Below are 14,175 nucleotides of genomic sequence, written 5' to 3' on the forward strand. Positions count from 1 at the left end.
CATGTATGAACTTTTTATCAGTAGTGATGATATATTCCAGGTCACTGATTAAAATTGTAAATAGTAGTGGGTTACAACCCATCCATCGGGCAAAATTACATTAGAAACTACCACCTCTTGATTCCTAATAACAATTGTTTGGTCATTGAGCCACTTCTTTTCCATCATGATTAAGTGTTCCACAGCGATGTACAGGGAGAATATTCTCACTTGCATACAAAACAATTATTCTGCTGAGTTTATATGGCCACTTTTTTTTTTTTAAAGAGTGAGTGTAGTGAGGTTAAAATTTTTCTAAATATTTTAAGGAAAAACTATTAAAAATAAATGTTTAACAAAGCTTAACCTTTTCCAGTAGAAGAAAGGCAACCAGCATCAACTCTATGAAAGATAAACACCCAAGGAGGTAGCAGAAAGGGATGGGGCCATTTACGATTAATGGGATGACTGGACACCTTAATATGGCTTTCAAGATAGACTTCCAAGCAAAAACTCTAAGGAAAGATGCAGTAACCCACATGAAGCCTCTGTTACATTTTAAAGATTAGCTTTGCTGTAGCCACTGGTAGGAAGTTATGGAGTTGTTGCAAGACACCTCTCAGAACCTATTTCCTACCCACATTCCCTCAACCATGCTGCAAACAAGCAAGTAACTGGATGCTTTGATGACAATACTTATATCTCCACTGCAGCACTGTAAAGAAGGAGATCAATCAAGCCAAATCTCAGGCAGTTCTAACTGCCAAGACTACCGATAAAGAAACTGCAGTTGTAGCCAGCTGTCAGTTACCCTACCATAGAGCATTCCTGAACTTCTGATAGTTACTAATAAGTAAAATTAATTTTGCATATAGACAACTTGTTTACTAAATACTATAAGAGAAGATACCCTGTAGCTGCTTTTGGAACATTCACTTTTGGGACTTAAGATAGAATACAGATATCATCTAAAAAGTTACATTGCTGTGATTCAATAGAGGATTATGCACAGTTGTGATGATGGTGACTACAGGGTCTATGCTTTAGATTTGGAGGGTGTCTTGTAAAGGAGAATAAATGGATTTGTCCCCCTTTTTATTCCCTTTGCCTCTGTTGATATAAAATCTAGCAAGGAAAATAGAACAGGCCTCTTCTAAGTAGGGCTTTTTGATCCTATTTCCAGTCATCCACAGTATCTTTCTGGAAGAATGGTAATATCAGGTTTATGCAGACTTCACCTACTTAGTGTACTTCCCTCTCAATATTTATTCAGATTGTTTAAACTATTAACTCCAATACCTGAAAATTATGCACCAGGGGAAAAAAAGTACACCTCTATCCCGATATAACTCAGTAAAGCAGTGCTCCGGGTCAGGGCTGCACACTCTGGCAGATCAAAGCAAGTTTGATATAACATCACTTCAGTGTGATGAAACAAAAACAATGTACACCTCTACTTCGATATAACGGGACCCGCTATAACATGAATTCAGATATAACTCAGTAAAGCGGTGCTCCGGGGTGGGGGTGCAGCTGCGCACTCCGGTAGATCAAGGCAAGTTCAATATAACGCGGTTTCACCTATAACACAGTAAGATTTTTTGGCTCCCGAGGACAGCATTATATCGGGGTAGAGGTGTATTTTGTTAAAAGTTCACCATTCCCACTCCCTTCCATTATAGGATCAGAAAGCTTTCATGCCAAGAAGTAGTGCATGTTTAACCTGTACTAAAATGTTAGGGTGAAATCCAACTATCACCAAAGTCAACACTGTCAGGATTTCATGCTTGCCACAAACAAGGCAATAGTAGCTTTAACATGTGATAGCTGTTCAGTGTAAGCCCTAATGGGGAGCCTATGTTTGGGTTTACCTTGACCAGCTACAACTGCCTTGTCTAAGCTCAGATTTTAAACACACCCTTTTCCTCCCAGTGAAGGAAAACTCCAATTCTATATCTGAGGTTTCTCATAAAACAAAGAAAAACCAGCTTTGACATTTCTGATATTTTCAATGTAAAAAAATTTTCAGAGCTTTGTTCATTGTCATAAAGCAGTTTTGAAGAGTCCACAGGACAAACCCCCTTTTCCCTTGCAGGTAACTTGTAAACACCTAGACTCCCTGCAACCAGAGATTCACATCACAGTGAGATCAGTTTAGCCATTCATCTTGCAGGGGCAGATATATCTGGTACTATACTGTTTACTGTTGTACAGATCTTTCCAGTCCTGTCTGCCCTGGGAGATTATTAGAGATCCCATGGACCCTTTTTGTAAAAATAGGCATTTGTCCTCATGTCCTTGACCAAAGTATCCTTGTTTCCAGCCTGCTTTTCCTTTTCTACATTTCTATAGTACTATGTGTACTATATACACTTGTAAAACATTTGGGATTCCTTCAATATATTGATACAAGAATATTCTTTGTATTTCCCATATTCACAATGATTCACAAAATATTACTGTATTAAATATTTTACTAAATATGTAAAATTAAAACATGTTTATAGTTACTTCCCCAAACCTTTTTAGAAACAAATATGTATCAATACAACATAGATAATGAACAATGCTCAGAAGAACATTGTTACCCATTCCATTTCAAACAAGAAAACTCTTTTCTAAGCAACTAACATGCTAGCTTTTGTCAGCAAAATTAGTGGGGGAGTTTTATTATTATTTAGAAAGATTTTCACACATGGAGCCCAATTTTGCAGTTCAGAGGATTACTTCAACGAGTAGGTGCTGGTCAATGTTGTAGAGTGGGGCTCAGAAATAGTGTTGACATTTCAGAACTGAGCTTTTCTTCAATTAAATAAAAATAAACCCTGCTAACAATACATTTTTGCCTTAAAGTAAAATCTCTTCATTAACATTAATAGGTTTTTCCTTATGTCACACATTTTAAAGTGGTGCCAGCTGCCAATCGTGGGATGATCGGAGTGACCATCAGCATGCAGGGAAGATACAGTACAGTCCGATCACACTTAGCTTGGACATAGCAACATTCGTTGTTGTTTGCTGTACATGGGAAGTCCTAACATGGTTCAATGCTTCGCACAGTACAAACTGCAATTCCCATTACAGTGAAGCTCTGTGTGTAATTAAATTGTTTTATGGGGTAAACATTACCTCACTAGAGAGCTCCGCTGTCCTCTGATGAAATCTGTAAGCAGTCCCTTAGGCGGTGGCTGTTTTCACAGGTGGCAGCATAACAGTGAGGTTTTATCAACCATCGAGTTAGATGATCATTAGCCCACGTTTCACAGTACATAGGTATGCTCAAGTAAAATCATTCCTTGTTAAACAGCCATAATTGAGCTCATCCCTTGCTTGGGGCACCACTGCAGAGAGGCAGAAAAGGATGGCACAAATGGGACATTAGACGTACACGTTTGTATGTTCTCCAAAGCCCTTTTTGGTTGTTTCTTCCTCATTCTTTGGATGTCTCCTTACAGTTCACAATCTGGGGTCAAGAAGCATTTAGCAGGTGACTGCTGTCAGTCAGATTCTGACCTCTCATTTGATTTAGAAGATTTGTGCTTTCTTTTCTTTTTCTTCTTTTTTTCCTTTTTCTTTTTCGCCTTCTTTTTCTTCTTCTTGTGTTTCTCTTTACATTCTGAGGAACTGGAGCTGCCACTACTTCCATCTTCATCTGAAGAAGAGTCTTCCAGCAGTTGCTTCAATTGCTGTATCCTAAATACACAAAAATTAATATGAAAGAGAATCCTTTTTCCATGTGTGCAGCAATATGCCCACCCCCAACCCCAAAAAGAGAATGATGTAATAGACTTGTGAGAACTGGTCACCGCTTTCTCTTTGGGGAGGATCCCTGGCTATGCAAATCACTCCAGTCAGAGTCTAAGTTATGGATTTCTGTGCTCCTGTTTTCAGCCAGGCATTTGTCCAACTCAAGTGTTTTTCCATCCTGTGGGTGGGGTGGTTGATAAGGGGAAGGCCTCTACTACTACCCAGCAAAAGTAGGTATGTGATGTTTTTATTTTAATATATATACAGTGTACTCAGCGGCAACAGCCATCAGTATGCCCCCAAACCAATTTTTATACTACTACTAACTGACATGCAGGTGAATCCGGGATGAATAAATTATGAGGTTTTGTTACAATGATGAAGAGGGGGAAGTCACTGGTATCACTGACATAAAAAGCAGGTTCTCCTTTAGCAAAACAGGTAATTTCTGATGCAAAAGCCCCCCCTGTTTAGTTATGCTAGGATGGATTCTTAACAGATAAGGAAAGTCTCCTTACCAGCTTGATTACTTCTATTTGGTACCATCCATTTCAACTTGGTGTGTATTTTTTTTAAACACATGCAACTGGTCACCTACAACTACACTGCACCCTATCCCTTAAGCTCTAATGTTGATTGGACACTGCTCATCAGTGATGCTTCCCAGTGCAAGGAACAAGGAAAAGAATTAAACGCTTCTGCCCTATTTACTGAATAACGATTTAATAATAGGAATAAAGGCCATATTTTTCAAACATGGGTACCTAAAGCTAGCTTCCTAAATCCTTACAGAAGTATCTAAATAAAACCAACCTGGTTTTCAGAACTGCTTAGAAATCTCACTGAAGTCAATTGGAGCTGTGAGTGCCCAGCACCTTTGAAAATCAGATCACTTTTACTAAAGACGTAAAAAAATAGATTTAGGAGCCTTCCAGGTTTGAAAATGTTGACAAAAATGAACACGTCTACTTTTTGAACAGGCAGTTCTAGGAATCATTAAATATAAATCACTTCAATTTATGAGCAACAAGTAAAATAGCAAGTATTTATTAAGAAGGGACAAATGACACCTCCTCTTCTGCATTAGCTGTTTATTAAAATATAAAGCTTACCATTAAAAATTAACTTTTGTTTGGAGGCGATGAGCTGAACAGTGAGGGAAATTTTGCCCGTAATATCTAATTTTCACAGAATAATATCAAATTAAAGGCTTACATTAAAAAAAAAACTAATTTACTACAGAGATACACTTACCTCATTTCCTTTTCATGGCGTTTATTTTCCCTTATTACATCATACATGGGGTCTTCATGTGCCTTTGAAAAAGAGGAAAGGGAAAGCCTAGTATCAGTAAAAGAGACTACCACTGGCGCATATATTTATGACACTTTCCTACCATTAAAATATCCAATTCAACAATAAACGTTTATTCCAATAGAAGAGTCCCAATTAGTCCCAAGCTCTCAATTCACAAGGATGCACTGATATTATTGCAAACCTTTTGGTGAATTTGGGCTGATTTTTGGCATCAGGAAAGGTTTATGCAACTCTAATCCAAAGATTATGTAGCTGACTGCATAGGGCTCTCCTTGCCCACAACATGTCTCCTCCTATAGCTGGGGACTATCTTCTATAGGTGCTCAAATATTATGGTGATATGAGACATAAAACTGGTTATAAATAAATCAGAACTGCTGCTGAAGTCCTGAAATAATCTTAAATATGCCTCTAGCACATTTGAACCTTCCCTCTCCATTACTTCCTTTTTCAGTCACTGGGGACAACACTGAAATCCTGCCTGTGAGTCAGAACCATAACCTGAGCATCATCCTCTACTCAGACCTCTCTCTAGGTCCTCAGATCCATGCAATGTCTAAATCTTGCAGATCTCTTTTCTCTAAAACATGATGTTTCCGATCCAGCCACACAGCTATAATTCTTGTTCAGGCTCTTTTTAATCTCATATCTTGATTACTGCAACATCCTTTCCTCTGGCCTTGACAAAGGCAATCTTGCCCCATTAATATCCATTCAGAATGCTGCTGCAAAGATAATTCTCCTAGCTCATTGCGCTGACCATGTCACCTCCCTCTTTGTATCCCTCCATGGCTCCTTCTTTTTTATCACTTCAAACATAAGCTGCTTGTCTTCCCTTTCAAGGCTCTCTTCCACCCTAATTCTACCATTGCTCATTCACTGTCGAGATGTCAGTTCCCATCTCTGATTAGCCCACGATGCCAGCCTCCACTGCCCACTTGTTAAATTTGCAAACAAACACCATCGCCCTTTCTCCCATGCTGCCTCTCATGCTTATGAGATGCTCCCCATAAACATCTGCAAATCTTCCTAACTATCCTCCTTCAAAACCCCTTTTTTCTGTGATGCCTCAGACAACCTGACCACAGTTAGTACACTGGTGTGCTTAAACCACTGCCTCCCATGTTGAACAATATCGTCTTGTTGTTTCCTCGTACTCCATCTGTCAGTATTGTGTCCTCTGTTGTCTCTTGGCTAAGCTCCTGGAGGCAGGTGTTTGTACAGCACCAGGCACAATGGGGTCCTGGTCTATAAATAGGATTCCTAGGCCCTATGGTAATAAAAATAATCTTCCAATTTTTTCTCTACCACTATTTCTATGGTCAAGCTGTATTGCAGAGACACCTGTACATTAGCATAAAGGAGAATACCTACTAAGCACCAGCACTCAAATCTCATATATGGAAGGCATTTTGTCCATCCATAGTTAAGGAAGAAGCTAGCTTCCTATTTTAAGTTTGATTCCCAACCCCTCCCCTTACTAATTCTACCTAAACAATCCCCCTGAAATTTTACATATGCGATCTCATTACAGGATAGAATTTTTCTGTGAAATGTAAGACAAATCACATGGGAGTTTTACAGATAAGGTATTTCTAAAATTTCTGCATCATTCACTCTTTGAACATCTTCCTAACTTTCTTGTGGCTCCTCATAGCTTGGTCTACAAACTCATTTGATGCAAGGTAATCCAAATCTCTTGATGGTACCTGGGCAACTCACCACTGATTATTTGTTAACAGAGTTTTTAGGTACATTGATATTTAATCATAAATAACGGATGTTGAAAAGATTAATTAAATATAATGGTTGAAAGTTTCTTGAAGACTTATAATTTATTTGCAAATAATTATTATCTTCCATTTAAAGAGTGGGTTTTCTGCAATTTAATAATACATTCAATCACATCCGTGTATGAAGAGAGACATTTTTCTCTAATAAGAGGACTCTGGTCAGGTTTCAACATCAATATGGGACTAGACACAGTGGAAAATCCTTTATAGACCATAACCTAATAGACTTCTTTTCACTTGCAAGATAAGCCATCATCATTATTAATGAAAAATACAACCAATACTACAATATTTTTACTTACTACTCTGAATTGTTCCAATTTCTGATTGCCTTTAATAAAGAATGGGCATTCTTTATCTCCTGTTCTGTGTCCATAACGTTTACATCTCCAACCTTTAGTAAAACAGAAGCAAACTGAATCTTTGAGTCAGCTCACAACCAATTAAAAACATTAATGGAAAACATCTTTATGTAGCTGGAGCACAGTAAAGAGAAACAAACCGTTAAATTCAGTCTGCATATCTACAAAAGCCCTCATGGGCTGTTATTATATCAATATGAAGTCAATATATCTGGAATTCATCTTTTATACTGCATAGTCACGTATCGCTAAGATTTTTTTGCCTAAAGTCAAAAGATTTATAAAAGAAAAAGGCCCAATGAAATTTGGACGCTTCTTGCACTTACACTGCATAACTTTGACCTCTTTTCCTAATGGCATCCAGAGTCCTTTAGTTGGGGCATGAGCCAGGAATTCTCGGGCATGTTCATTGCCTGGTACATCAGGTATGCAGTCTTCTGGCTTAGTTTCATCTTCCTATAGAAATGGTAAGCAAAACAAAAACCCTGTTTCGTCTAGCTTATTTTAAAACAAATAACCTAAGTGTATAAGTATATGTCATCATTTACTAATGCACCTACTTTCTTCCTGATATTCCTTTCCTCCTTTATACCCATAAAGTTATACCCTTTTAGTAGCATTAACTAATTTTTCTTTTTTGCTACCCTTAACCTTTCCCTTCAAGCCTGAATATTCTTGCTGAATTGCTTCTCTCATGTTCCATTTAGTCCAACACTTAATTAAATTAAAAGAATTAAACACTTTTCAATTTTTATTGATTTTCTCTTCTCTGTAATTGAATATAGTGATTACAATAGTCTTTATATGTGGCAGTTTTTGTTTAAGTTGCAAACACTAAATTATGACTCTTTGAATCTGGTAAGAGGAATTCCACAAAAGATCACATGCTAATTTAATGTGATGTTAATGGCAAGGAGAGAGGGAATCATACAAGATGCATCTGAGCCCACCAAAGCCATTGGAAAAACTCCTATTGACTTTAATGAACCCAGGATTCCAACCAGTGTTTACAGTTTCTTTTAAATACAAAACATTTATTACAATTTACTTACCTTAATTAGCCCTGGAGGAGGTTTCTCATAGCTGGAAAAAAATAAAAATATAGTTGTATTAACATTATTTTCTACAACTTAGCATCAGACTTATATACACGGACAAAACAAAGCTGTTTAATGTTATAAAATTAAAATTTTCATATCATTTAAACATACTTAGCCTAAAGCTTTATTTAATTACGCTCCTTAAGAAGTGTGGCAGCCACAGTGCAACACACAGATGCAAACAGAGTGAAGTGATGCTTGTGGTGTTTCTAAATAGCCAAAAAAAAAAAAAAAGTCTTCTGCAAATAACACAATCCACTCTAATCTGCAAACATGCTTTGGTTTTGTGTTTGCTTGGAAATGACAACTTCGTTATGCTGCTTTATAGTGATGTTTCATGCATCCAACTGAGCCCTAGCTGCCAGAAATTCACAACTCTTTCATCTTGAAAGTCTAGCTATGGTAAGAAAAATAACATCTTGCCACTCCATATTTATTTTTTCCAACACTGAGTCATAAATATGCTCAACTGACAGTGTCAAAGCAAGAATTTTCTTACTGCCAGCACTACAAGCTCAACCTAGTACAGGATAATCAAACTGTCTCTCTAGTACATTCAACATCACCAATAACTAATCTGAAGACAGCATCAATGATAGTTTTGTTGATGACTCAGGAGGCTGTTCTGCACCCATGCTGGATCAGCAGCGTTGACAATAGAAAGAGAGACTTGTTTTTGTCCATACAGTGGGCAGATCTGACTTGGAAGACACCAATGGAGACAATGTACACACGGGTGTTCAATGCCAAAGTATCATTTGATCATCTTCTTAACAATAGCAACACTTAGAGCACTGTCTGGAGTAATTCACAACAAGAAATCCCTACTCCCACTGTGAAGGAATTAACATTAAATTATGATTGCAGCCCATGATATTTCCACCCGCCTCAACCCCCTTTTCATAAATTAAGGCACAGACATATTTTACAGCATCAGAGGAATCATTCAGCACATCTTAAGCCTTTTACATTGTACATTTTTTCGTTCACTCCAAAGGGATCCTGCTGATCATGCATTGCTGTCAAACTACAGGTCTCATGCTTTCTTCGAAATGTCACTTAAAAAACAAACAGGACAGATACAAAATCAGGGAAGGAGTTGGGGGAAGGACACTTTTTAAAAAGGCACTGGGTGACAGAATTTTTTTACCTATCTTCACATGGATGGGTATATAGAGAATGGACAGACTGGCTGCCTTCTGTAAAATGTTCAGAGAAATTGGTGGGCATAGTAATAACAAATAATCCTGGACCTATTTATATGCAAAATGGGCCACATTTGGAAGGTCACTGCACACAGGTGCCACCAGAAGACTTGTGCACAGCAGGTGAAACACTGGCTACATCTTTTCCCCTCTGCTTCAAGTTCCCTGACCCTAAAGAGACCAGAGAGGCTGAACTGCAGCCACAACAGTAGCCACAGAGTGGTATACCTCTCACTCTGCCGAGGCCCAAATGTAAGACACAAGGTGTGACAGTGGCCCAAATTGAGGCCACCAAAATATTATTCGTGCAGCGAAGTTAAAAAGCGATGAGACTGATTCCTCAGTGTAGAGAGCTCTATAGTATCAGTTTAATGATTCTGCTTGTCTAATGTATATAACTTTCAACAATAAAAGTGAAGGGACACAGATTTTGGGGGGAACTTAGATAACTTTGGAACTATGCTAAGTGACATTCCTCAAAAAGAGGGACATATGAGAAGCATTTTCTGGGATAGGTCCTACTGGATTTTGTAAATAAAACTCATACGTTGGCTTCATAGGCTGATTATTCCTGTCAGGAACAAAGTAACCAGTACAGGGTCTGGGCCTGCACATGGGGTTACTTCCAGACAGGATTTGGGAGCACATGAACATTGCTTTTGAAGCATGTGCATTCACATGTTTAGACAGTCGGTATTTCCATGCAGCGCTAGAGCATGGCCCACTGCCTCTAAAAAAACCCAAACCCAGATCAAACTTTTGAAGTGCCACATTGGCAATGATCAGCCAGAATTAGAAGGGAGCCAGTAGCAGGTGACATCATAAAATGGTCCCATTCCCATAACTCTGGCTCCTCCACCCCCTTTGTAATTTTCATTTATCAAATAAAATCATTGGTGTATTTTAATTATCTATAAAGGCCAAATACATCAGCCACCAACAAATGCCGCCCCTAAATTTCAATCCGGATTTCCAGCGCCCTCCCGGGGACCCAGTTCAGCAGCGTGTTATGATCTGTTTGCAAACGCTCAGATACCAGGGGGATGGGCTAGCGAGAGTGCGGGGCTTGGGTTCAGCCTGTCCCAGAAGCCGGGGGTAGCCGTAAAACGGAGAGCTGCCCGCTGGACAGGCCCCAGCTCTGCAATGACGGGTCAGCAACGGGTGGGGGCACTGGCGGGCAGCTCCCCAGCCACAGAGGGGCTTGTCCCGGGGACTCTCCGTCTGCTCCCCCCCCGAACCGCTTACAAGGACTCCAGGTGCTGGATTTGCTGGATCTGCTGCACCTCCCGCTTCTTCCTCTTCTGCTCATGCCGCTCCAGCGCCCTGCAGCCCCCGCTGCTGCCCGCCGGGGGCTCGCGCTGGCTCCTGGGCCGCTTGTGGCTGCGCCTCTCGGCGGGGGCGGCCTCCGCCTTCTCCCGCGCTCCCCGCCTGTGGGACATGGGGGCGCCGGGCTCGGGCGGGCAGCGGGAGGGGGAGGCACAGAGCCGAGCAGCTGCAGCTCCTGCACCGACCGGCGCCTCCCCGCCCCCCGTTGCTGATTTCACTTTCACTTGACTTCCCATCCCTGCACCCGCTGCAGGCAAAGCAGGGACTTCCTCTGGGCGGCTGGGCCTGGCTAATCCCAGGCAGCGCCCCCTCCTTCTCCGGCGCCCGCCAAGGCAGAGGGGCTCCCAGCCCTCCGCCCTCCGCCGGGCATAGAGCGGCCCTGCTGAGCAAAGGGGAACCGGCGTAAAGGGTTTGTAGAAAAAAAATGGTGAAAGCTGCCTGGGCTGGGGGTGAAGGGGAGTCGAACTATTCCCTCTGCATTAGTAAGCAGCAGAGCAATGAGCTAGTGGAGGAGAAAAAGCCACTCTCCTGCAATCCCAGCTGTGCAGGTGAACCCCAGCAAATCAGGAGCCATAGGTGCTGGAACTAGGGGTGCTGCTGCACCCCCCTGGCTTGAAGTTGTTTCCATCATATACAGGGTTAGGGTTTACAGTTTGGTTCGATGGCTCTCAGAACCCGCATTATACAGATTGTTCCAACACCTCTGTCAGGAGCCCTCTCCTTCCCCCCACCCCCCGTCCCTCAGGATCAGGTTTGAGATAATGGGTACCTGCTCATAGTGCCTATGCTCCTCTCACTTTCTTTTATATTCTTTGGTCTGCTTTATATTTTAAAAGCTAAAAAGGCGAGTGACCGCAGCAGAGTTCATAATAACTAATAACACTTAGCTCTTATATAGCACTTTTCATCCACTGTCTCCCAGCATCTTACAGAGGGGCACAAGTATCATCATCATCATTTGACATAGGAGGAGACTGAGACAAAGAGCAATGAAGTGATTTGCCCCTGGTCAGAAGCAGGTCCGTTGTGAAGCCAAGAATAGAAAGCAGGGGCCCAAATGGAGGAGGCTCAGGCTAAGCCCTGGCACAGAACTTTGCCACCTCTGCAGCAGTCTGGGTGCAGCAGGGATGCTGAAGGCAAGGGGACATGGTGGCAGGAGAGGGCACAGCCACAGGCTAGGGCAGACCTGCATCCGATTACTTTTTCATTCCTGAAAGGCCCTGAGTGTGTGCTGAGGCTTGAAATCCACCCCGCAGCCCCAGCTTTTGAATAACCACCTCTCTTCTCTCCCAGTATCAGTGTCTACACCAGTGCAGGAATGAAATTTGCCCCTAGGTTTCCTGATTCCGAGCCCCAGCCATGGCCTGTCTATTTGCATCACACTGAGGATAAGATACAGGCTGGCGCCATGAAGGTTGGATCTAGATCACAACCGTTCCCACCCCCCAAAATTCTTGGATTTTGGGGAGTGATTGTAAGTCAGTGAAATGCAAAAACTAAACAAATGTAAGTAAAGAAAGATGAGGTAGCATTTTAAAGTAATTGTAGTTTTAATAATTTAAGACGGTGTTAAATAGGTGACAAATTTATATAAGAATAACATGCTTCTGAGAAAACATATATAGGCAAATATTTGTTTCTTATATCACTTTTCCACTGTATGTGATCTTGACCTTGATACTGCACTTGTGCTGCTGTAGTGTTTCAGCGAAGACACTACAACAGTGATGGGAGAGCTTTTCCCATCAGCGTAATTAATCCATCCATGAGAAGTGGTACCTGTGTCGATGGGAGAAGCCCTCCCGTAAACATAGTGCTGTCAAGATTGGGGGTTAAATCAGTATAACCCAAGCAACGTAATTATACCGATATAAATGTACAGCGTAGACCTGGCCTCAGTCAGTGCACTTGATAAAGGAAGTGCTGCTTGTCCTAGCGGGCACGGTAACAACTTCATTAGTGTAAATATTCCTGAAAAGGCAGTGTACATTTCACTCCACATTATTTTAGGCTCTATTGGGCACAGTCTGAAATCTCTGGGGCCAAAGATCATGTGTTCTATTTTTCCACATGGATCCAGTGAATGATCACCATTGTAGCTCTGGACTGTGGGTATTCATTTATTATCCAGTTACTTCTACCATGGTATACTGAAAGGATTTAGAGGCAAATTTAACTTTTAACAAAATAATCTAGTTTGTTGCATATCCTGCCTCTGGAGGCATAACCTCCGTGATCATGCTTAACTTGGAGAATTATAGAATTTTTAGGTTTGTTGGCAATGAAAAGACTACAATGACCATTGTATTGCAAAGCCAACACCTGGAATCATGATCTTGCAGAAATAGTTCTGGAGAGCCCAACTTCAGATCTTCATAAACTGATTCCAGGATAGACCACAAGCATTGGATGGACAGGTAAGAGGTGGGAAAACCTTTCATATGCCCTGAGGTATATAGTTTATCAGCTCAGGGGAGAGGTCTCTTGTGAGTTTTATTCACACCCATTTAATAGGCCTAAACTGAGGGACTTGACTGAGTGGTTAGTAAGTACTGGTATGTTCCATCCCCTCTCTTTCAGTCAGAGAGTGCACCAGCCCTCTGCGGTCAATTAGATTAAGGTACCAGTATAAGCAGAACAAACATTCTGAGGTAGGGCAATTACAGTAAAGATATCTGGAAGAATTTAGAGACAATATCAACTTTTCATTATATTTATTGATGTCGTGTCCAGGTGTTGTGGATAAGCAGATGATGTAATGCTAATCGCTAAAAGAGACGTACTAGCTAGGCTGATGCTCACCAGATGGAGATCTGCTATTTGTATTAGTTTTGCTGCCTTGTTTAGTGCTGGAATTGAATGTGACTCAAGTGGTGGATTGAGCTTTGTGCAGGTCCTCTTCACTTTGATGAATTTCACCCTTAAGTAATGAGGAAAATGTACCAACATTTTGCTAATTTTAATTGTCTTTATATATATGAAAGGGCCAGCTCCTCAATTGGTATAAATTGTCATAACTCAATTGACTTCAATTGAGGATCTGGCCTAAAATATGTAGGGACAGATTCTGCACTCAGTGATTTACAGTATCAAGAGAAGGGCATGGGTATAAGTGAGGACAGAAGAGACACCATGGTAACGGGTCACATTTCTGCTCCCATTAAAGTCAATGGGAGTTCTGTCATTGACTTCTGTGGAAGTAAGATCAAGCTAAATATGTGTGGCATGTGCCAACATACATGCATTTAAATATGAGTTTTGATTATGGCCCTTACGTGGTCAATAATGCTGACACTGGCACACAATCCCCATAAAACAAATTCAATGGCAGCAGTCTGTTGAAAAA

The 14,175-nt window shown here is 40.9% G+C and overlaps 2 protein-coding genes across 3 annotated transcripts in view; one reads left to right on the forward strand and one right to left on the reverse strand.

Annotated features, from left to right (window-relative positions):
• Positions 1 to 2,435: 2,435 nt before the first annotated feature.
• On the reverse strand, positions 2,436 to 11,202 carry RP9 (RP9 pre-mRNA splicing factor). The gene is made up of 6 exons (XM_039526613.1): positions 10,749 to 11,202; positions 8,251 to 8,281; positions 7,525 to 7,654; positions 7,139 to 7,230; positions 4,981 to 5,042; positions 2,436 to 3,672 (listed from the first exon to the last, which is right to left on the reverse strand). Exons 1-6 carry the CDS (start codon positions 11,063 to 11,065, stop codon positions 3,477 to 3,479), a joined length of 828 nt encoding a protein of 275 aa, XP_039382547.1. The 5' UTR covers positions 11,066 to 11,202; the 3' UTR covers positions 2,436 to 3,476.
• The window catches only part of FKBP9 (FKBP prolyl isomerase 9), a 58,933-nt gene continuing 55,863 nt past the window's right edge, over positions 11,106 to 14,175 (forward strand). The window contains exon 1 of one of the 2 annotated variants that reach the window (XM_039526597.1): positions 11,106 to 11,238. The gene's annotated coding sequence lies outside the window, so the exon portion shown is untranslated. The remainder of the gene's footprint in view (positions 11,239 to 14,175) is intronic. The other variant, XM_039526598.1, reaches the window with a different exon arrangement.

This window comes from Mauremys reevesii, linkage group 2 (genome assembly GCF_016161935.1).
Source record: "Mauremys reevesii isolate NIE-2019 linkage group 2, ASM1616193v1, whole genome shotgun sequence".
NCBI classification, from domain to species: Eukaryota; Metazoa; Chordata; order Testudines; family Geoemydidae; genus Mauremys; species Mauremys reevesii.